At 40.6% G+C, this 23047-nt stretch overlaps 1 protein-coding gene across 1 annotated transcript in view; it reads right to left on the minus strand.

Moving 5' to 3' along the window:
• Positions 1-23047, minus strand: part of REC114 (REC114 meiotic recombination protein) — a 137714-nt gene that overhangs the window by 4415 nt on the left and 110252 nt on the right. Inside the window, exons 3-4 of the mRNA XM_081084924.1 lie at positions 10286-10369; positions 4825-5025 (exon numbers count right to left, since the gene is read on the minus strand). Of these exons, the coding sequence (XP_080941050.1) occupies positions 4825-5025; positions 10286-10369 (285 nt within the window). The remainder of the gene's footprint in view (positions 1-4824; positions 5026-10285; positions 10370-23047) is intronic.

The following is a 23047-nucleotide window of genomic DNA, read 5'->3' on the forward strand; positions in this document are numbered from 1 at the left end:
ACCACCAAAGCCCCACTGAAGCAAGTCTTGCCCCAGAAGGGTGTCTCCAGCGCAGAAATTCTCCCACTGCAGACACAGCTGATTCTCACAGCCAGTTGGCCTGAAGGTCAATCCCTCCCAGTGTTACCTACAACAATCAAGGCTTAACTACAAGAAGACTGTGCACAAAGCCCACAAAGGGGTGCACCAAGAGTGTCTACCTCAGGTAATTGGGGAGGCTGAGCCACTGGGCCCTATAGGACACCTAGCACAGAAAGCCACTCTATCAACACAGGGAAGCATAAAAAATGCGGAGACAAAGAAACAGGACACAGATGACAGAAATGGAGGAAAGCAAACTACTGGATATAGAGTTCAAAACCACACTTTTAAGGTTTTTCAAGAATTTTCTAGAAACCGCTGATAAACTTAATGAGACCCTCAAGAAATCTAATGAGACCCTTGAGGTTGTGATAAAGGACCAACTAGAAATTAAGCATACACTGACTGAAATAAAGAATATTATACAGACTCCCAACAGCAGACCAGAGGAGCGCAAGAATCAAGTCAAAGATTTGAAATATGAAGAAGCAAAAAACACCCAACTGGAAAAGCAAAATGAAAAAAGAATCCAAAAATACAAAGATAGTGTAAGGAGCCTCTGGGACAGCTTCAAGCATACCAACATCTGACTTATTGGGGTGCCAGAAGAAGAGAGAGAGCAAGATATTAACAACCTATTTGAAGAAATAATGACAGAAAACTTCCCCTACCTGGTGAAAGAAATAGACTTACAAGTCCAGGAAGCACAGAGAACCCCAAACAAAAGGAATCCAAAGAGGACCACACCAAGACACATCATAATTAAAATGCCAAGATTAAAAGAAAAAGAGAGAATCTTAAAAGCAGCAAGGGAAAGAAAGTCAGTTACCTACAAGGGAGTACCCATACGACTGTCAGCTGATTTCCCAACAGAAACTTTGCAGGCCAGAAGGGAGTGGCAAGAAATATTCAAAGTGATGAATGCCAAGAACCTACAACCAAGATTACTTTATCCAGCAAAGCTATCATTCAGAATTGAAGGTCAGATAAAGAGCTTCACAGATAAGAAAAAGCCAAAGGAGTTCATCACCACCAAACGAGTATTATATGACATGCTGAAAGGTATGCTTTAAGAAGAGGAAGAAGAAGAAAAAGGTAAAGATACAAATTATGAACAACAAATACACATCTATCAACAAGTAAATCTAAAAATCAAGTGAATAAATAGTCTGATGAAAAGAATAAACTGGTGATTATAATAGAATCAGGGGCCTAGAAAGGGAATGGACTGACTATTCTTGGGGGGGAATGGGATGTGGGGGGTGTGGGAAGAGACTGAACAAAAATCGTGCACCTATGGATGAGGACAGTGGGGGGGGGGTGAGGGCGAAGGGTGGGGGGGGGACGGGTGGAGGGGAGCTGGGGGGGTGGAAGAGAAACAAATGTAATAATCTGAACAGTAAAGATTTAATTTAAAAAAAAAAAAGGAATGTACACAAGCCCCTCCAACCTCCTAGCCACAGGTCTGCAGCTCTGGCTCTGGATCCTGTGGCTGTTGCAGTGCTCATCTCCAGACAGGTGTTTCCACTGCAGGTGTGAGCTGGTGGTGTCATAGAGAAAGGAAGGACCTCTCTGGAAGGCACCTCTGCCTATCACCAGCATGTTCTGGCTGCCAGAAGTCAGAGGTGCCAAATTTTGTTTCCTGTCCCGTAAGGAAGCTGACTGTTGCTAGTTGGTAGGTGTTAGTAGGAAAGTAGAACTGGAAGCATCAAGAACTTTGGAGGAACAGAGAGGAAGGAAAGAACAAATAGAAACTAAAGATCACTAAAATCAAAATGGAACAAAAAATGAAGGAACTCAATGAATCAGGCATCTTTAGGCAGTCACAAGGATCTGCGCTCTGTTGAAGTGACCCGTGGCTTTCTCTTGCCTTCTCTGCAGCTGACTCTCTTACCACGACCCTGCTGACTCAGTGCTGACCTTGGTAGCTGACCAGGATGCTAATGTGTTCACTTACAGAGGAAGGCAGGCCTGAAAGGGAAGAGTACTAACAACAATAGTAATCGTGGAAATGTTATTTAGATACTGACAGGTAGCATACGAGGTGCTTTCTATAGATAGAGCATTTCAACTCTCCCATTTTACAGATGAGGTTCAGTGACTTACATGAGATCAGATCACGCAACTATGATTCAAACCTAGATTCATTTTTATTTCAAAACCTATAGTCTTTGCACAGCATTGTACTGTCATCTACTCAGATCACCAAACGACAGCTCAGAGGTCCCCGAATAGAGAATTGAGGAAATACACGAAATGGTTCCAGCCACTTTGGGGATGTTTCTACCTAGATATTTGGACCAGCCTTTAAAATCCAAGCCCTGGAGTCTCCTGCTGCTGGGGCTCACAGCCCAGTCTGCTTCTGTCACTGCATGTTACAGTGATGCTTTATCTTTATATTCAGACTAGAGGCCCGGTGCATGAAATTCATGTACGAGGGAGGGGTTGGTCCCTCAGCCCGGCCTGCAACAACACCAGCGTCCCTCACCCTGGCCTCTGGCCAGAGGCCCCTCCTCTGTCTCCGCACAGCCGGGGCGCAGATGCTGGGCTCATGTTACCAGGGCGACAGCACCAGCATCCTGCTCTGGCCGCTATGGGTGCCGCCATCTTTGTCGTGGAGTGATGGTTAATTTGCATATTACTTTTATTAGTATAATTGTGTAGCCTGATTTGTCTTCATCACTTTTATAAGGCATTCCAGACATAGTTCCCAAATTCTGGGACCCTATTTGGTTCCAGTTATAGCCCATGCACTGGGTACTGTAATCTGACTCTTAATGACTGGTCAATGAAATCTATTGACACAAAAGGAAATCTATTTAAAGGGCAAGGGATCATAAGTAATAAAGCACCTTATAACAAACCACTCCATCCTACTTGTAGGGAGGGGATTCTTAACAGGAGCTGATGAGGCACAATGTTTGAAACTAGATTCACGGTTTGTGAGAAAAGCAGTTTTAGCATTGACAACATCACAGAAAAGATCATGCAGAAACAAATAAAGGGAAAGAATTCTAAAACCAAAATCTGACTCAGTAAACTACATATCTGAGAGGAAGTCATACAGCACGTCCTTAAAGAAAAGGCTGACAAATGTTCACCCTAGATAAATCATGAATGATAAGGATTTAGTGATAAACCAGCAGAAATGAATTGTTTCAGTCCAGTGAGTCTAAGGGGAACTAACAGGATAAAGTTTTGGGAAGCCATGTTTGCAAAATTATTTCTCAAAGTAAGAAAAAAACCAAGCTTGAAGCTGAAATTTCATCCCTAGAATGGAGGTAGATCTTATTCCAACAGCGTCTGGGACTGTGTTCTCCAGGGAGAAAGTCTGTAACAGCGATGCTCAAGCTTTCGATCACACGATCGCTTTACACACTTACTAGTAAAGTCAGGCCCTCAAACAGCTTTTGTTTGAGTTACATCTAATGTTTATGTCAGCAATTAAAACAATTTTAAATATTGATTAACTTGTTTAAAAATAATGAATGCATTGTTTGTTAATATTAAAAACATTTAAATGAAAAAACTATTTCCTAAAACAAAACTAATGATTTTTGCAAGCCTCATTAATGTCTAGCTCTGGAAGACAGCTGGACCTGCCTACGTTTGCTTTCAGTCTGCTGACACGTGTGTCTTCGGTTGAAGTACATGAAGAAAATCTGGCTTCACATAGATATGTAGATGGAAAAGGCAGACATGTTTTAAAATAGCCTTTTCAGATAATTGTGGACTTTCTTTAATATGACACTAAAATTCAACAAGTGATAGTTTCTTAAAGGTTACTAGTAGTTGCAACACACAGTCTGAAATCACAGCAATGAGTTCTGTTATACTAAAACCCACTGATCTATCTTGCACTTCGAATAGATCCTTTACCCATGCGTGATTTTTTAGCACTATATGCATTTGGTCATTTGGAAAATACTGGTTCACTGAACTGTACAGATCTTCCAAATGTTGAAGTACTTTGTCATGCAATTATAAAAAGAAATCCCATTAATAACAACAACAAAAATGTCTTCTGGATTAGGAGCTGTGAAGCTCAAATGCCTAAGTTATCCAAAACTCGAATTTTCACCTGAAAGGCTTACTTTATCATTGTTAATAAATACAATCAATTGTTTTCCTGAAATGACAGGCTCACTCTAATCATTTTTGTGAAAATGTCTATCATATACCCAGCAATGATGGTGTTCCCCTAAGAAAGGCTAGTTTACTCCCTGCACAGTCACACAAGTGCTATCCCTTGAAACAGTGTCGTGCTTTAGGATGCACCCATCTGTGTGTGTTCTCACTGCCAGTGATGGGAGAGAATGTGGTGCAGTTAGGTACCACTGCCTGGATTTGTGCTAAGGTGACCACAGTTTTGCTCACAATACTTTTGTCCCATTAATGTAAATACCGACAGAGTGAAAAGGGCAAATAATGTCTTAATATTATTACAAAGATAACTTGGACTTTGTGGATTCCCGAAAAGGTCTCAGGGAGGGATCTATGGATCACATTCTGATTACCAGTGTTCCAGAGTGACACCCAGAATGCAGCTGGGACCACTCGCAGTCTAATTGCTAGGATTATAGGTAGCTACAATGAAAAATCAACCTTCGATTTAAATGCCACTCAACATTAGGTATTTTTTAACCTGCAAACCTGATGGATTTGACAAATTCCACTGTCATTCTGGCCCCCAGAGAGTATGACCTGCCAGGTTTCTTGTACAGCCAACACTGGCCTACTTACTGGGTGCTGCAGAGGGATGCTTGGCACACAGCCCTCCCGGCCGCTTCCACCTGCTCTCAGTGGGCCAGGATCCCGGCTGTTCCCGCCGGGCACCTGCACGGTTATGTACTGGGCCAGGCTTTGCACACAGCTGCCGCAGTGCTCCAGCGCCTGCTGCTTGGACTCTCCACTGAACTGTACCCGGAACATGCGACTCTTGTTCTGTTTGACAAACAGGAAGTGATTCTAAGTGACCCTTGTCATATCACTGTACTTTTACTTACTGCAGGGTCTTCTAGTGAGTGCTTCCCTTTGCTCAGAGGGAAAGAGGTACAGACAAGGGAGCATTCACCCTAGACTGTTGATGTGGGTATAGAAAAACTAATAACCAGTTTTCTACCCACTTTTGGGAGCTGTTCCTCTTACTAAAATTCATTTCCTTCAGGGAACAGATATTAGTGAAAATGGAAAAGCCTATCTCATACAGACCAGGAGGTGACCTACTGACTGCAGTAAAAGATCAATGTCTTATCTTACTTTGGAATAAAGATTAGATAGCTTTTAATTCCTGAAGTAAAAATCAGTGAAGATAATACAGCATATTCCTTCCTCAACAAAAAATTTTTTAAGCTGAGTATATAAAAGAACAAACCAGGTAAATGCCATGTTAAACAAGTCAATGAATCTGAAAAACAAGACTGGGGGATGGGACAGAGACTGATGCTAAACGCTAATGTGTGCCACGTCAGTGATCTGTAGTATCCTTTATCTTTACAGAGGCCAGGTTACCCACCCTCAAACCACACAGAATTACATGTTGCCTTTATCTGCTATATGACTTACATCCCTTGGCAAATAAGCAAATTTGAGAGAAATGCAATTAAATTTTTTTGAATCTGACAACTACATTAACTTTATTTGATTGTGAGCTAAAAAATTAGGCCTAACCGGTTTGGCTCGGTGGATAGAGCGTCAGCCTGTGGACTGAAGGGTCCCTGGTTCGATTCTGGTCAAGGGCATGTACCTTGGTTGCAGGCACATCCCCAGTGGTGAGTGTGCAGGAGGCAGCTGATCAATGTTTCTCTCTCATCGATGTTTCTGACTTTCCATCCCTCTCCCTTCCTCTCTGTAAAAAAATCAATAAAAATATATTTTTAAAAATTATAACAATAGCAACCACAAAAACCCATTATTTTAAGAGAAGTAGTTTCCTCTTTTCTAGTCTAATATTCTGCCCATTTTAGAGAAGTCAACTTACATAAAAGTCACCCCAAATGGGATCGTCTGTATTGTGAACTTTTATTCAATTTCTTCTGGGAAGACATTCAGATGCTAACTTAGTGACAACACTTGCCATTGATTAAATCCATAAATCACACTGCTAACTGGAAAATGTAACCACAATCAGCCAATTCTGTAAATTCCTGTAAGCAAAAACCCCCTGATTCTCCACTTCACAATCCCACTATTTAAATGTTTAAATGAAGCCATGAAGCAAAGCCCTGTAATTTAGGTTACAGAAAACCCTTGGCATGGTCAGCTGTCACATTCAGAATAGGCCTGCAACCCCTTTACTGCCATTGCTGGGTTCTCTTCATTTTTTAATTCATGTAATTTCCCCCCTAAGTATAAAAGTAAGCTGTTAACCATTACCCCTCCAACAATGAAAAAATAGGAAAAAGACACATTCCAATATATTCTAAGTGACCCTTGTCATATCACTTTTATTTACTGCAGGGTCTTCTATTGAGTGCTTCCCTTTGCTTAGAGGGAAAGAGGTATGTATGGCTAAGGGAGCATTCACCCTAGATTATATTAGGGTATATTAGAACACATACACACGCACACACACATATATATATACTATATATGATACACAATATATATAGATCATATATATAACATTTTACACTACTCTTTTGTAACCTAATTATTTCACAATAAGTATAAAAATAGAAGTATACTTCATTACTTTTAATGGCTAGAGTATTGCTTTAACTGACCTGCTATTGACAAACATTTTATTTCCTGCCCTTTTCCTTATTATACTATTATAAAATACAAGCTTTGATAAGCACTTTACATACACATCTTTGTACATGAATGCCTGATGAAAGGATCCGTGCATTTGGGTGCCTTATGCCAAATTGGGGGGGCAAAAAAGTACCAGTTACCCTCCTACCCTTAGAGTCCTTATGCCCATTTCCCTGCACTCTCCAACACCAGCGATTAGTATTCTTTTTAATTTTTTTAACCTATTAGATTAACATAGATTTTTATCTTGGGATGTCATTCCTCTGATTTCAGTGAGGGTGAAGATTCTTCTTACACTACAGTCTTTTGTAGTTTTTATTTCATCAGTGCCTCTCACTTCCTTGGTCACTTTTCTATTAGATGGATAATCCCCAAATTATCAAGAGTAGCTGAAAGCAAACTTTCCCTAAGAAAAGGAAAAGAGCTGATAAGAGAACTATACATTCTGTTTTTGGTAATGCTACCTATCTTATTTGTGAAATTGAGCTGATTTCTTGTTTACATTCAATTAGATGTTTCCAACTCACTCTGGTTTAGACTCTGTGAAGACATCTACATGAAGTACTTTATATTAGCCATTTCTACTATGATTCTGTAATTACATAACCTTTTGAGATTACATAACCTTTTTAATGTTAAATAACATTAAACATTATACCTCAAAACTAGATGAAAAACTGTAAGAAACAGATGATTATTAAGTATATAAATGGCAAAAACCTCAGACCAATTGTATTAGTCTAGTGGTGTCTTCATGTGGCATACATACAAAGGGGTTCGGAGAGTCAGGGTTTCTCTGGGATGGAGTTCCAGGGAATGAGAGGGAGGCTTCATGTCTGATAGCCTGGCTGAAGCCTCGGCATGTTTCCTTCTGTGAAATTCTCAGGTAGAATTCGAGTTTATCATCTGCAGCCATAAGCACCACTTCACGGCACGAGGACCCAAGGTAAACCAAGGTACATCAGGAAAAATCTGAAAATGAGTTACATCTCCACCACATCCTCAGTACTATGGGATAGTACAATGGAAAACCTGCCACTGGGTTAACAAAAAGGATTTCTAGGTTGAAAATCTTGATGAGATTTCTTTTTATGCCATAATAAAAAGTCAAAAAGACTTTTCAATTCACTTGCTGTAAAATGGAAGTTTTCAAATATATAGTAACAGCCATGAAAAAATATGAAAAAGACACATTCCAATATATTCTAAGTGACCCTTGTCATGTCACTTTTATTTACTGTAGGGTCTTCTAGTGAGTGCTTCCCTTTGCTCAGAGGGAAAGAGGTATGTATACTCTCCGTTTCTTTTTTCTTTTATCCTCATCCAAGGGTATTTTTCCAATTTATTTTTAGAGAGAGTGGAAGGGAGGGGGAGAGACAGAGAGAAACATCAATGTGAGAGAGACACATCGACTGGTTGCCTCCCACATGCACCCAGACTAGGGCTGGGGATTGAGCCTGCAATGGAGGTACATGCCCTTGACCGGCATCAAACCCGCAAGCTACGCAAACCGCCCAGGGTTAGTCTCCGTTTCTATGCGATTAGCTCAAAGTTACTATTAGTATATGTTAAGTGGTGACTTACATGCTAAATGTTCTCACCCTACTTCAAACACTTAATTTCAAGTTATTACAACTAATAGAAAATCCTCTTTTATACAGACTCCTTACAGAAACAGAAGTTAAGGATAAGTGCTTGTCTCTTCACACTTGTGTCTCTTCGTGTACTCACAAGAAAGTCAGGTTTCCCCCAAATTCTGACTCTGCACATGGAGCCTGAAGCCACAGGCTGTACAGCTGACATTCCAGTCTCTGCACATGGAAGGCACAGGGCCCAGCTAGCACCACACAGGAGGAGCCACGGAGGCATCAGAGGCCTCAATGGGGGTTTCTCTCTGGTTTTAGGTTAGTCACTCAGATCTGTAAGTTTCCCATCACCACTAGAGCCCCAGATGGAGCAGTTTCCCCACCTTGAGTAGTGAATTACTCTATTATAGGAAATGGAGGGCAGGGGAGAGAGAAAGGACTTAACCAGAAAAGGGACCTAAGCTTTTCTTTGATCCTTTGCTTTGAAACCAAAGCTAGACTAGACAAAATCATAAAAAAAATTCTTCAGCGAGTTAACTAGGGTGAGAAGTAAAGAGAACAATGGTTTGGGTTTATTCCTTTGAAACAAAGTCCCTTTAGAAAGGGTTTTATGACCCTGGCTGGTGTGCTCAGTGGTTAGAATGTTGGCTTGTATACCAAAAGGTCTAGGGTTCAATTCCTGATCAAGGGCATATACCTGGGTTACAGGTTCTTCCTTGCCCTGCCTTGAGAGAGGCAATCCATTAATGTGTCTCTCACATTGATGCTTGTGTTTTTTTCTCTCTGTCTCTCCCCCTCCCTCCCTTTCATTCTCTCTAAAAATCAATGGAAAAAGGAATTATGTGTCAACTGTTAGCCAATCTGCCAGGACCATTCTGATCAGAATTCCTGGACAAAAGGAAGTACAAATAGGCAGAATTTATACAAACTATTTATTTCAGCCAGAGAGAAAAGAAATATAATCGTTATTATCACAGGATTTATGTTATTTTAAATTGTTGTTAAAAGATTGAAAATTTTATTTCAAAATACTTCTTTTGTCAATTTAAACAAACGTCATTTATTACAGAATACCTGGTTAACTAGAGTTACCCAAGGCAAGAAACACCAAAGATACATTTTGCCAGGTAAGGCAAAAAGAAGAATCTGTTGGTTCAACATTAATATACTAGAGGCCCAGTGCACAAAATTCGTGCACTCGGGCTGGGGGGGGGGGTTCCCTCAGCCTGGCCTGCGCCCTCTCGCAGTCTGGGAGCCCTTGGGGATGTCCGACTGATGGCTTAGACCCACTCCCCATGGGAAGCGGGCCTAAGCCGGCAGGCAGACATCCTTAGCAAAGCTGCGGAGGTGGGAGAGGCTCCTGCCACTGCCGCTGTGCTCGCCAGCAGTGAGCCCAGCTCAGGGCTTCTGGGTGAGCAGCACTCCCCCTGTTGGAGAGCACTAACCACCAGGGGCAGCTCCTGTGTTGAGCATCTGCCCCCTGGTGATCAGTGCGCACCATAGAGACTGGTCATTCTGCCGTTCAGTTGATTTGCATATTAGCCTTTTATTATATAGGATAAAGTCAATAAACAAAAGTAAAAAACAATATCTTTTTTTTTTTCCCCAAAGCAGCATTTATTTACCCACTGAATTCCAAAACAGGGCCTGACTCCTCAGTAACATCCTCTTACTAACTGGCTTCTGCCTTTCTACAGTCCTTGTTTCATGTTCTGCTCATGATGCGAACCGTTCTTAAACATGTGTATTATTCCAGTACCATCTCGCCTGCTGCGAGAAACTCCCACATCCCCCATGTGCACATAGAAAATGAGAAGGGTGTGGTCATTTGCTTAAAAACAGTTGGCCACACAGCATCTTGCCTTTATCGTTGTTCCAAACAATAGACAATCCATGCGTCTCACAATCTTCAACCAGTTCTTGCTACCAATGAGTGAAAACCCTTCCTGAAACAAAACAATTAACAAAATTAGCAATAAAAGGGAAAAGGGACGTGAAGAGTAGCTGTAGTGCAGAAAGCTGTGTGGTTATTTATCTATAACTAGAGGCCCAGTGCATGAATTCGTGCACAGATGGGGTCCCTCGGCCTGGCTGGCGATCGGGGCTGATTGGGGCTGCGGGAGGTTGGCCGGCCAGGGGGAGGGACCTTGGGAAGTTGGCTGCCAGGGGGAGGGACTGCGGGAGGTTGGCTGTGCGAGGGCACTGACCATCAGGGGGCAGCTCCTGCATTGAGCATCTGCCCCCTGGTGGTCAGTGTGTGTCATAGCGACTGGTTGACCGGTTGTTCCGTCGCTTAGGCTCTTATATATATAGAGAGATGTGTGCACAGAGATGGTTTAGTATCCCAACTGCCAGGATGATCTCCTGATACATATGTCCCCGTACCCCAGTGCTCTTCTTGCACAATCAACACGTATAGTCTCACCTTTTATTTCTTTTCTTGATCTTTCCATATTGAAAACAAACTATTAAAGATAGTAAATGTCTGTGGTCAGACTAGCTATAAATACTCTTCTGTTCCTCTAGGATTTGCCAAAAGATGAGTTTATGTTCCTAAAAGCCAAGGATTTCCATTATGCTAATTTATTAACTTATCTGACACATTCTAACTACACAGTGAGTTTTCTCTTCATAAGAATCTTATTGTCAGGTTCCTATAAACAGAAAGTTGAAGCAATTTGTTTTTAGATTAGATGCTGAGTGTTTAGTTCAATCTGAGAAAAACAACCATAAAAGGCAAAGGGTAGTAGAGGGCACACAGGTCTCGAAAGCTGGACAACAGTTGGATCTTAACGGAAAGATGAACTTTTTCTGTAGCTTATTAATAAAGTAAATAGAATTGACTCTAATGATTATGGCAGCTAATGAACTCCAATTATGTTGTCAGAAGATTTCCTCAGTTAAGCAGGCTGTTAAGTTTGAATATGGTTAGTATTTAGTAAAACAAATACACTGACAGGAAACTGATACTCTGACAGTATGTAAAACCTGCACGCACACTGCCTTTCTACCAGGTAATGTCAGTCTACCCAGCCCAGGGACGGCTGCTGTAGAAACTCGGGAAATCTCTCAGTCTTGGAAAACAAAAGAAAATGTTGTCCTTTATCCATTGGAACCCTAACAAAATCTCCATTCCTAAATCTGACTATGATAAAACTTGCATAAAAATTTATAGCCCAGGTAAACAGTGTAGGGTTAATACCTTGACATTTTCATTAGAAAGAAGAGTCAATTGTAAAGTGTTGACTCTAAGAGTTTCATCAATAGTTCGTTTTCTTCTTTTTAAAAAATAATTTTATAAAAAATATTCTTATTGATTTTGGAAAGGAAAGGAGAATGAGAGAGAGAGAAACATCAATGATGAGAAAGAATCATTGATTGGCTGCTCCTGCACACCCACTATTGGGGATGGAGCTTGCAACCCGGGCATGTGCCCGTGACCTGAATTGAACCCGGGAATCTTCAGTATACAGGCCAATGCTCTATCCACTGAACCAAATCAGCTAGGGTGACTTCTTATTTTTAATACACAATGAAGTTAGGCAAACTATTTGTGATTTCTTCTTAAAACTCTCTTGGAATTAGCAAAGAGAGATTTGGTTATCCTATATAATAAAAGTCTAATATGCTAAGTGACCGGTCGTCTGTTCAACCAATCAAAGTGTAATATGCTAGTGATATGCTAAGGCCATTCAACCACTTGCTATGATGTGCACTGACCACCAGGGGCAGACAGTTGACCGTTGACCAGTTGCTATGACGTTCACTGAACACCAGGGGGCAAATGCTCCGACCAGTAGGTTAGCTTGCTGCTGGGGTCCAGCCGATCAGGACTGAGTGAGACAGGCTGGACACGCCCTGGAGCCCTCCTGCAGTCCCTCCCCGGCTGGCCAACCTCTCGTGTCCCTCCCCGCCCCAATTGTGCATTGGTGGGGTCACTCGGCCTGTCCTGAACCCTCTCACAATCCAGGAACCCTTGGGGGATGTCAGAGAGCCAGTTTTGGCCTGATCCTGCAGGCCAGGCCGAGGGACCTCAATGGTGTGTGAATTGTGCACCGGGCCTCTAGTTATCATATAAAAAAACTGTAGATCTAGTTTAAAACGGCAGTACATAGGGAGTTGGCACCTTGCTGGGGCAGTGGAAATGGTACAGCTCTTATGGAGGGCAATTTGGCAATATCAAATGTACAAATGCATTTATTCTTTAGTACAGCAACCCCAATACTGGGAATTCATTCACAGATCAACCTGTATATGTATGAAGTGATGCATGGACTAGGTCAGTGATGGCGAACCTTTTGAGCTCGGCGTGTCAGCATTTTCAAAAACCCTAACTTAACTCTGGTGCCGTGTCACATATAGAAATTTTTCTATATTTGCAACCATAGTAAAACAAAGACATATTTTTGATATTTATTTTATATATTTAAATGCCATTTAACAAAGAAAACCAACCAAAAAAATGAGTTTGTGTGTCACCTCTGATACGCATGTCATAGGTTCACCATCACTGGACTAGGTTAAGTATTTCTGCATTTTTCATAGTAGAAGACTGAAAACAACTTAAATATGCATCGATAGAGGACTGGTTAAACAAAGTATGGTATGCTATACAATGGAATACTATAAAAAAATGTGGATGCATTACATCAGTGCTGTCCAGTAGAAATTTGAGTCACATATGTAATTTTAAATTTTCTAGTAGACACATGTTAAAAACAAAAAGTGATAAATTTTTAATATTTTATTTAACTTAATGGGTCAAACATTACTTCACGCTGAAACTGGTTTGGCTCAGCAGATAGAGCGTCGGCCTGCGGACTGAAAGGTTCTAGGTTCGATTCTGGTCAAGGGCATGTACCTGGGTTGCAGGCACATCCCCAGTAGGAGATGTGCACGAGGCGGCTGATCGATGTTTCTCTCTCATCGATGTTTCTAACTCTCTATCTCTCTCCCTTCCTCTCTGTAAAAAATCAATAAAATATATTAAAAAAAACACAAAGAAACAAAAACATTACTTCAACATGTAAACAATGTAAAATACTAATAAAATATTTAATGTAAACTAAATCTATGAAATATGATGTGGATTTTAAACTCACACCGTATCTCAGTTCAGACACTGATTTTCCATGGTTAAATTGAAATGTGTCATAAAAACAATAATGTTGAGTTTAATGGGAATATATTTTATACTGCTTCCATTTTAAAATCAAAATTTAAGAAGAACAAAGTAGGTGGGATCTCAATACCTGATATCAAGCTGTATTACAAAGCCACTGTTCTCAAAACTGCCTGGTCCTGGCACAAGAAGAGACATATAGATCAATGGAATAGAATAGAGAACCCAGAAATTGACCCAAACCAATATGCTCAATTAATATTTGACAAAGGAGGCAAGAACATACAATGGAGTCAAGACAGTCTCTTCAATAAATGGTGTTGGGAAAATTGGACAGATACATGCAAAAAAAAATGAAACTAGACCACCAACTTACACCATACACAAAAATAAACTCAAAATGGATAAAGGACTTAAATGTAAGATGGGAAACCATAAAAATACTAGAGGAATCCAAAGGCAACAAAATCTCAGACATATGCTGAAGCAATTTCTTCACCGATACAGCTCATAGGGCATTGGAAACTAAAGAGAAAATAAACAAATGGGACTACATCAAAATAAAAATCTTCTGCACAGCAAAAGAAACCATCAACAAAACAACAAGAAAACCCACTGTGTGGGAAAACATATTTGCCAATGTTATCACCGATAAGGGTTTAATCTCCAACATTTATCGGGAACTCATACAACTTAACGAAAGGAAGATAAACAATCCAATCAAAAAATGGGCAAAGGACCTGACCTAAATAGACACTTTTCAAAAGAGGACATTCAGAAAGCCAAGAGACACATGAAAACATGCTCAAAGTCAATAATCATCCAAGAGATGCAAATCAAAACAACAATGAGGTATCATCTCACACCTGTCAGAATGGCTATCATCAACAAATCAACAAACGACAACTGCTGGAGAGGATGTGGAGAAAAGGGAACACTTGTGCTCTGCTGGTGGGAATGCAGACTAGTGCAGGCACTGAGGAGAACAGTATGGAGTTTCCCTGAAAAAGTTAAAACTGGAATACCCATTTGACCCAGTGATCCCACTACTAGGAATATATCCCAAGAAACCAGAAACACCAATCAGAAAGGATATATGCATCCCTATGTTCATAGCAGCACAATTTACCATAGCAAAGATTTGGAAACAGCCTAAGTGCCCATCAGCAGATGAATGGATTAGAAAACTGTGGTACATCTACACAATGGAATACTACGCTGCTGTAAAAAAAAGAAGGAATTCTTACCATTTGCAACAGCATGGATGGAACTGGAGAGTATTATGCTAAGTGAAATAAGCCAGTCAATGAAAGAAAAATACCACATGATCTCACTCATTTATGGATAATAAAGACCATTATAAACTGATGAACAAAAATAGATACAGAGGCAGAGCAGCATTGAACAGACTGTCAAACTGCAGAGGGAAGGCCGGGGAGGGTTGGGGGGCGGGAGGTCGGGTAAGAGATCAACCGAAGGACTTGTATGCATGCATATAAGCATAACCTATAGACACAAGACACTGGGGGGTAGGGGAGGCTCGGGGAATGTCAAGGGGGGGCGGGGAGGGAAGGAAACATATGTAATACTCTTTGTAATACTTTGAGCAATAAAAAAAATCAAAATTTAAATTAAAATTTAAAATTCTGTCTTCTTTGTTTTTTGTTTATTTTAAAATAATTATTTATTACTGAAAGTATTATATATGTACTTCTTTTCCCCTCACTAACCCCCTCCCCCCCAAAATCTGCCCTGAGCCCCAGGCTCTCAATGCCTCATTGTCTGTATCCATGGGCCATGCATATATGCATAAAAGGTCCTTGGTCAATTACCTCCCACACACCCACCCTCACCCACCTTCCCTCTAAGATTCCACACTCTGTTCCTTGCTTCCATGTCTCTGGATCCACTCCGTTCAACAGTTTATTTTGTTAATTACATTCCACATATGAGGGAGATCATGTGATACTTGTCTTTCTCTGACTGACTTATTTCAATTAGCATGATACTCTCCAAGTCCCACCAGGCTGTCTCAAAGGGTAAGAGATTCTTCTTTTTATTGCTGCATAGTATTCCATGGCGTAAATGTACTACAGCTTTTTTATTCACCCATCTACTGATGAGCACTTGGGCTGTTCCCAGATCTTAGCTATTGTAAATTGTGCTGCTATGAGCATGGGGATGCATACATTCTTTCTCTTCGACCGAGCGCGCAGCTTCGGGAGGGACGCACATGGATTGGTGAGGGAGGAGGGGGACACCCGCCTAGCCAGCCAGATCAGCAGAATCAACCCTGGCGATCAATGGGGTGACAGATGTCGCAGCCAGATCGCCCTCACATCCCATTCTTTCTGATTGACGTTTTGAATTTCTTAGGATATAATCCTAGAAGGGGGATTACTGGGTCAAATGGGAGTTCCATATTTAATTTTTTGAGGAATCTCCATACTGTTTTCCATAATGGCTGCATGAGTCTGCATTCCCACCAGCAAAGTACTAGGGTTCCCTTTTCTCCACATCCTCGCCAGCACTTGTCATTTGTTGATTTATTGATGGCAGCCATTCTGATAGGTGTAAGATGATACCTCATTGTTGTTTTAATTTGCATCTCTCTGATGATCTGTGACTTTGAGCATTTTTCATATGTCTCTTGGCCATCTGTATGTCCACTTTGGAGAAGTATCTATTTAGATCCTTTGCCCATTTTTAAACTGGATTGTTTGTCTTCCTTTTGTTAATTTGTATTAGTTCCTTATATATTTTGGATATTAACCCTTTATCAGAAGTATCATTGCCAAATATGTTCTCATATACAGTGGGCTCCCTTTTCACTTTGTTGTTTTGCTGTGCAGAAGCCTTTTATTTTGATGTGGTCCCATTTATTTATTTCCTCCTTAGTTTCCTTTGCCCAAGGAGATATAGCCATAAACATTGCTACAAGAGATGTCTGAGATTTTGCTGCCTATGGTTTCTTCTAGGATTTTTATGGTTTCACAACTTACAGTATTTTATCCATTTTGAGTTTATTCTTGTGTATGGTGTAAGTTGGTGGTCTAATTTCATTTTTCTGCATGTATTTGCCGAATTTTCCCCATACCATTTGTTGAAGAGGCTCTTTTAACTCTATTATATGCTGTCCTTTGTCAAATATTAATTGAGGGTAATGGTTTGGATCAATTTTTGGGGTCTCTGTTCTGTTCCATTGATCTATGTGCCGGCTCTTGTGCCAGTACCAGGCTGTTTTATCGTGACTTTGTAGTGTAACTTGAAATCTGGTATTGTGGTTTCTCCAATTTTGTTCTTCTTTCTCAAGATTGCTGCAGCTATTCGGGGTCTTTATTGATTCCATATAAATTTTTGGAGTATTTGTTCTAGACCTGTGAAATGCTGTTGGTATTTTAATAGGAATCACATTGAATCTGTAGATTGCTTTGGGTAGGATGGACATTTTAATGATGTTGAGTCGACCAATCCATGTATATGGTATATTCTTCTACTTGTTTATATATTCTTCTATCTCTTTTTTCAACATACTGTACTTTGCTGAGTACAGGGCTTTTGCCTCCTTGGTTAAGTTTATTCCTAAGTTATCTTAATGTTTTTGTTATAATGGTAAATGAGATTGTTTAATTTCTCTGAGAATTCATTATTGGTGTATTAAAAAAAGCCATCAATTTTTGGGTTTTGAGTTTGTATCCTGCTACATTGCCAAATTTATTTATTAAATCTAGTTGTTTTATGGTGGAGTCTTTAGAGCAAGCATGTCAAACTCACAGCCTATGGGTTGCATGTGCCCACAATGAATATTTTTGCGGCCCAGCAAAAGAAACGTTTTAATAAAAATTTCATAACTTAATTTTTACAATATCCTGTTATACATAATTATTAATAATGAACTACGATGTTCACTAATGACTGATTACTATAATCGTGTTGCCTTCATTTCCCTTATGCGCCTTATGTGCAGGCGCACCATTTCTCTCCACTAATACTAGCAGCGAATATTTTAGCAGCCGATTGCCATGTCATTAATCTTGTACTGACTTGTTTGGTGTGCGCAACAGGAAATATTAGGCTTTCGGAGAACAAGAAAAATAGGTTTATTTGCATTACGCTTATTAATTTGTGCAGTTATTCAATGTCTGGTAAGTTAATGTTCGAGATAAAATATTAATTTGTATTAAAATGTTCTATTATTTTATGTTAACCATTACTCATTTATTTTAGACCTTTGTATTCAGCATGTCTCTATCGAAATAAACCTACGTTTCTATGAAAATTGAAGCTTTTGTTTTTTTGCGGACCACATAGACTTAAACCTTGTTTATGTGGCCTGTGTTAGCCTTTGAGTTTGACATGTTTGCTTTAGCATTTTCTATGTACAATATCATGCTATCTGTGAATAATGAGAGTTTTGCTTCCTCCTTTCCAATTTGGATGCCTTTTATTTCTTCTTCTTGTCTTATTGCTTCTTCTAGCACTTTTTTGAATAAGAGTGGTGAAAGAGGGCATCCCTGTCTTATTCCTGTTCTTAGGAGAAATGGTTTTAGTTTTTGCCCATTGAGTATGATGTTCGCTGTAGTTTTGTCATATGTGGCCTTTATCATGTTGAGATATTCTCCCTCTATTCTCAACTTGCTGATAGGTTTTATCATAAATGGGTGTTGGATTTTGTTGAATGCTTTTTCTGTGTCTAGTGATATGATCATGTGATTTTTGTCTTTCAATTTATTTATGTGATGTATTACATTTAATGTTATGCAAATATTGTACCACCCATGTATCCCTAGAATAAATCCCACATGGTCATGGTGTATGATCTTAATATATTGCTGGATCTGATTTGCTAATATTTTGTTGAGGATTTGATCATCTATGTTCATCAGGGATATTGGCCTATAATTCTCTTTCTTTGTAGTGTTTTATCAGGTTTTGGAATTAGGATAATGCTGGCCTCAAAAAAAGAGCTTGGAAGGGTTCCTTCCTCTTGGATTTTTTTTTGGAACAGTTTGAGGAGTATAAGTATTAGTTCTTTGAATTTTTGGTAAAACTCCTCTGTGAAGCTGTTCAGACCAGGGCTTTTATTTGCTGGGAGATTTTGATTACTGTTTCTATTTAATCCAGTTGTTATTGGCCTATTCGGGTTTTCTGGTTCTTCCTGATTCAGTCTTGGGAGATTGTATTTTTCTAGGAATTTTTCCATTTCGTCTACATTGTCCAGCTTGTTGGAATACAGTTATTCATAGTATTTTCTTACAATACTTTGTATTTCTGTGGTGTCAATGGTTGCTTCTCTGCTTTCATTTCTGATTTTACTTATTTGGGTCCTCTCTCTTTGTTTCTTGATGAGTCTGGCTAATGGTTCATCAATTTTGTTTATCCTTTCAAAGAACGAGCTCTTGGTTTCATTGATTTTCTATACTGTTGGTTTTTTTTTTTTTAAGTCTCTATGTCATTTATTTCTACTGTAATCTTTATTATTTTCTTCCTTATATTTACTCTGAATGTTTCTTATTGTTCTCTCTCTAGTTCTTTAAGTTGTAGGGTTAAATAGTTTATTGCTTATTTTTCTCATTTTTTGAGGTAGGCCTGCAGTGCATCAACATCCCTCTCAGGACTGCTTTTGCTGTATTCCAGAGGTTTGGGGTTTTTGGTGTGTTCATTTTCATTAGTTTTCAGGAAGTTTTTGATTTCTTCCTTAATCTTGTTGGTAAGCCATTGTTTAATATACTATTTAGCTTCCATGTGTTTGAATATTTTGGGGTGTTTTTACTGTAGTTGATTTCTAATTTCATTCCACTGTGATCTGAGAAGATGCTTGATATGATTTCAATCTTCTTGAACATCTAGAGAGTTGTTTTGTGTCCTAGTATGTGGTCTATCTTTGTGAGTGATCCATGTGCATTTGAGAAAATGTATATTCTGCAGCTTTGCGGTAAAATATTCTATAAGTGTCAATTAAATACATCTGATCCAGTGTGTCTTTTAGAGTCACTGTTTCCTCGTTAATTTTTTGTCTGGAAGATCTATTCAGTGAAGTCAGTGGGGTATTAAAGTCCCCTACTATGACTGTATTGTTGTCAGTCTCTCCCTTAAAGTCCCCTATCCTACCTAATAATAGACAAACATTGTAATTAACCGTTCCTCTGACACGCTTCCCATTGGCTAATCAGGGTGATATGCAAATTAACTGCCAACAAAGATGGCGGCTAATTTGCATACTACAGGCAGGGCGGGACAGCGCCATCCCGCCTGCCCCTCTGCCATTCGAGCCTGCTATCTGCAACCGGGGCGGCAGGCAGCCCCTATGGGACCCAACCCAGGGCTGGCCGCGGACCACAGCGATCCACCACCAGACACACCCACAAATGGCCCTCTCGCAGGGTTGCGTGACTGGCAGGTCCTAATGCACCGATCAGCCACCCGCTTAGCCCACAAACGGCCCTCCCGCGGGGATCCTGGGTTGGCAGGTGCTAATGCACCGATCGCCACTGGCCACGCCCAGAAACGGCCCTCTCACGGGGATCCCGGGTTGGCAGGTGCTGATGCACCAATCAGACACCAGCTGCACCCACAAATGGCCTTCCCATGGGGATCCCGGGTTCGCAGGTGCTAATGCACTGATCTGCCAACACGCACACTGGGGCCGCCTTTGCCCTGCGCATACTATGCAGCTGGGAGAGGAGAGTGGGGCCGCTGGGAGCAGGGCTGGAACTGCCCAGGGTTTGCGTCAGGCAGCCCAGAGTGAAGTGCGAACCATCCCGACAGGTAGCTGCTTGCTCATTCACTTACTCACTCATTCATTCACTCATTCACTCGCTCATTCATTCACTCATTCACTCACTCAGCAAACCCTCTCAGGTCCCTGGCACCAGGCCAGGCACTGAAGTTGAAGCAGGATAAGACAGATCGATGTCCTCAAGATGTTAGTAATTCAGTAGGGCGAAGCAGGCACATGAACGAGGCAGTTGTATGCACAGATGCAGTGTACTGGGTTCGGTGAGGGCTGTAACTAATGCTGACTTTGTTCTCTTGATAAAATGGGGCCTCGGGAGCCAGGCCACCCCAAGCCTGTAGGCCTTTGCCTAGGCCAGGATTGGCCGGGGTCCAGGAACATGACAGAGGGTGCAGGTTGGGCTGAGGGGTCTGGCCCCACCACTCACCCTCACCCCCGAGTGCACAAATTTTTGTGCACTGGGCTAGTAGTTTATATATATATTTATAAAATCCTCTATTTATATATTTAGGTGCTCCTATATTGGGTGCATATATGTTTACCAGGGTTATATCCTCTTGTTGGATTGATCCCTTTAGTATGTAGTGACCTTTGTTGTCTCTTGTGATGGCCTTCATTTTGAAGTCTACTTTGTCGGATATGAGTATTGTTACTCCAGCTTTTTATTCTTTTCCATTTGCATGGAAAAATATTTTCCATCCTTTGTGTATCGTTTGTTCTGAGGTGAGTCTCTTTTAGAAAGCATATAGTTGGGTCATGTTTTTGTATCCATTCAGCTACACTATACCTTTTGATTGCAGCATTTAATCCATTTACATTTAAGGTTATTTTTGATAGGTACTTATTTATTGCCATTTTAATTCTGTATGCCTAGCTTTCTCTCTCTATTTCTTCTTCACATTACAGTAGTCCCATTAGCATTTCTTGTAATGCTGACTTGGTGGTAATGTACTCCTTTAGCCTTTTTTTTTTATGTCTGTCCGGGAAGCTCTTTATTTGACCATCTATTTTGAATGATAGCCTTGCTGCATAGTAATCTTGGTTTCAGATCCTTACTTTCCATTACCTTGAGTACTTCATGCCATTCCCTTCTGGCCTGTAGACTTTCTTTTTTTTTTTATTAATTAAATCTTTATTGTTCAGATTATTACATTTGTTCCTCTTTTTCCCCCCCATAACTCCCCTCCTCCCAGTTCCCGCCCCACCCTCCGCCCTCACTCCCCACCCACTGTCCTCTTCCATAGGTACACGATTTTTGTCCAGTCTCTTTCTGCATCTCCCACACCCCTTTCCCCCCCAAGAATAGTCAGTCCATCCCCTTTCTATGTCCCTGATTCTATTATGATCACCAGATTATTTATTCACTTGATTCTTAGATTCACTTGTTGATAGATGCATATTTGTTGTTCATAATCTGTATCTTTACCTTTTTCTTCTTCTTCCTGTTCTTAAAGGATACCTTTCAGCATTTCATATAATACTGGTTTGGTAGTGATGAACTCCTTTAGCTTTTCCTTATCTGTGAAGCTCTTTATCTGACCTTCCGTTCTGAATGATAGCTTTGCTGGATAAAGTAATCTCGGTTGTAGGTTCTTGGTATTCATCACTTTGAATATTTCTTGCCACTCCCTTCTGGCCTGCAAAGTTTCTGTTGAGAAATCAGCTGACAGTCGTATGGGTATTCCCTTGTAGGTAACTGGGTTTCTTTCTCTTGCTGCTTTTAAGATTCTCTCTTTGTCTTTTGCTCTTGGCATTTTAATTATGATGTGTCTTGGTGTGGTCATCTTTGGATTCCTTTTGTTTGGGGTTCTCTGCGCTTCCTGGACCTGTAAGTCTATTTCTTTCACCAGGTGGGGGAAGTTTTCTGTCATTATTTCTTCAAATAGGTTTTCAATATCTTGGTCTCTCTCATCTTCTGGCACCCCTATAATTCTGATGTTGGTATGGTTGAAGCTGTCCCAGAGGCTCCTTACACTATCTTCGTATTTTCGGATTCTTTTTTCATTTTGCTTTTCCAGTTGGGTGTTTTTTGCTTCTTTGTGTTTTGAATCTTTGACTTGATTCTTGCGCTCCTCTGGTCTGCTGTTGGGTGTCTGTATAATATTCTTTTTTTTTTTTAAATATATTTTATTGATTTCTTACAGAGAGGAAGGGAGAGAGATAGAGAGTCAGAAACATCGATGAGAGAGAAACATCGATCAGCTGCCTCCTGCACATCCCCCACTGGGGATATGCCCGCAACCCAGGTACATGCCCTTGACCGGAATCGAACCCGGGACCCTTCAGTCCGCAGGCCGACGCTCTATCCACTGAGCCAAACCGGTTTCGGCTGTATAATATTCTTTATTTCAGTCAGTGTATGCTTAATTTCTAGTTGGTTCTTTATCATAACATCGAGGGTCTCATTAGATTTCTTGAGGATCTCACTACATTTATCAGCGGTCTCACCAGTCTTTTCGAGGGCCTTACTAAGTTTATCGGCAGCTTCTAGACAGTTCTTGAGAGACCTTAAAAGTGTGGTTTTGAGCTCTATATCTTCCATTTCTGACATTTGCATCCTGTTTCTTTGTCTCCGCATTTTTTTAATCTTTTCTTGGTGCACCCCCTAGTGGTCTTTGTGCGCAGTCTTGTAGTTAAGCCTTGATTGTTGTCGGTAATACCGGGGGTGATTTGACCTCCAGGCTAACTGGCTATGAGAGTCAGCTGTGTCTGCAGTGGGAGAGCTTCTGTGCTGGATCTCTAGGGCGGTGCTAATCTAGCCTTTGC

Source organism: Myotis nattereri (genome assembly GCF_964212035.1).
Source record: "Myotis nattereri genome assembly, chromosome: 1".
Classification (NCBI taxonomy): Eukaryota; Metazoa; Chordata; class Mammalia; order Chiroptera; family Vespertilionidae; genus Myotis; species Myotis nattereri.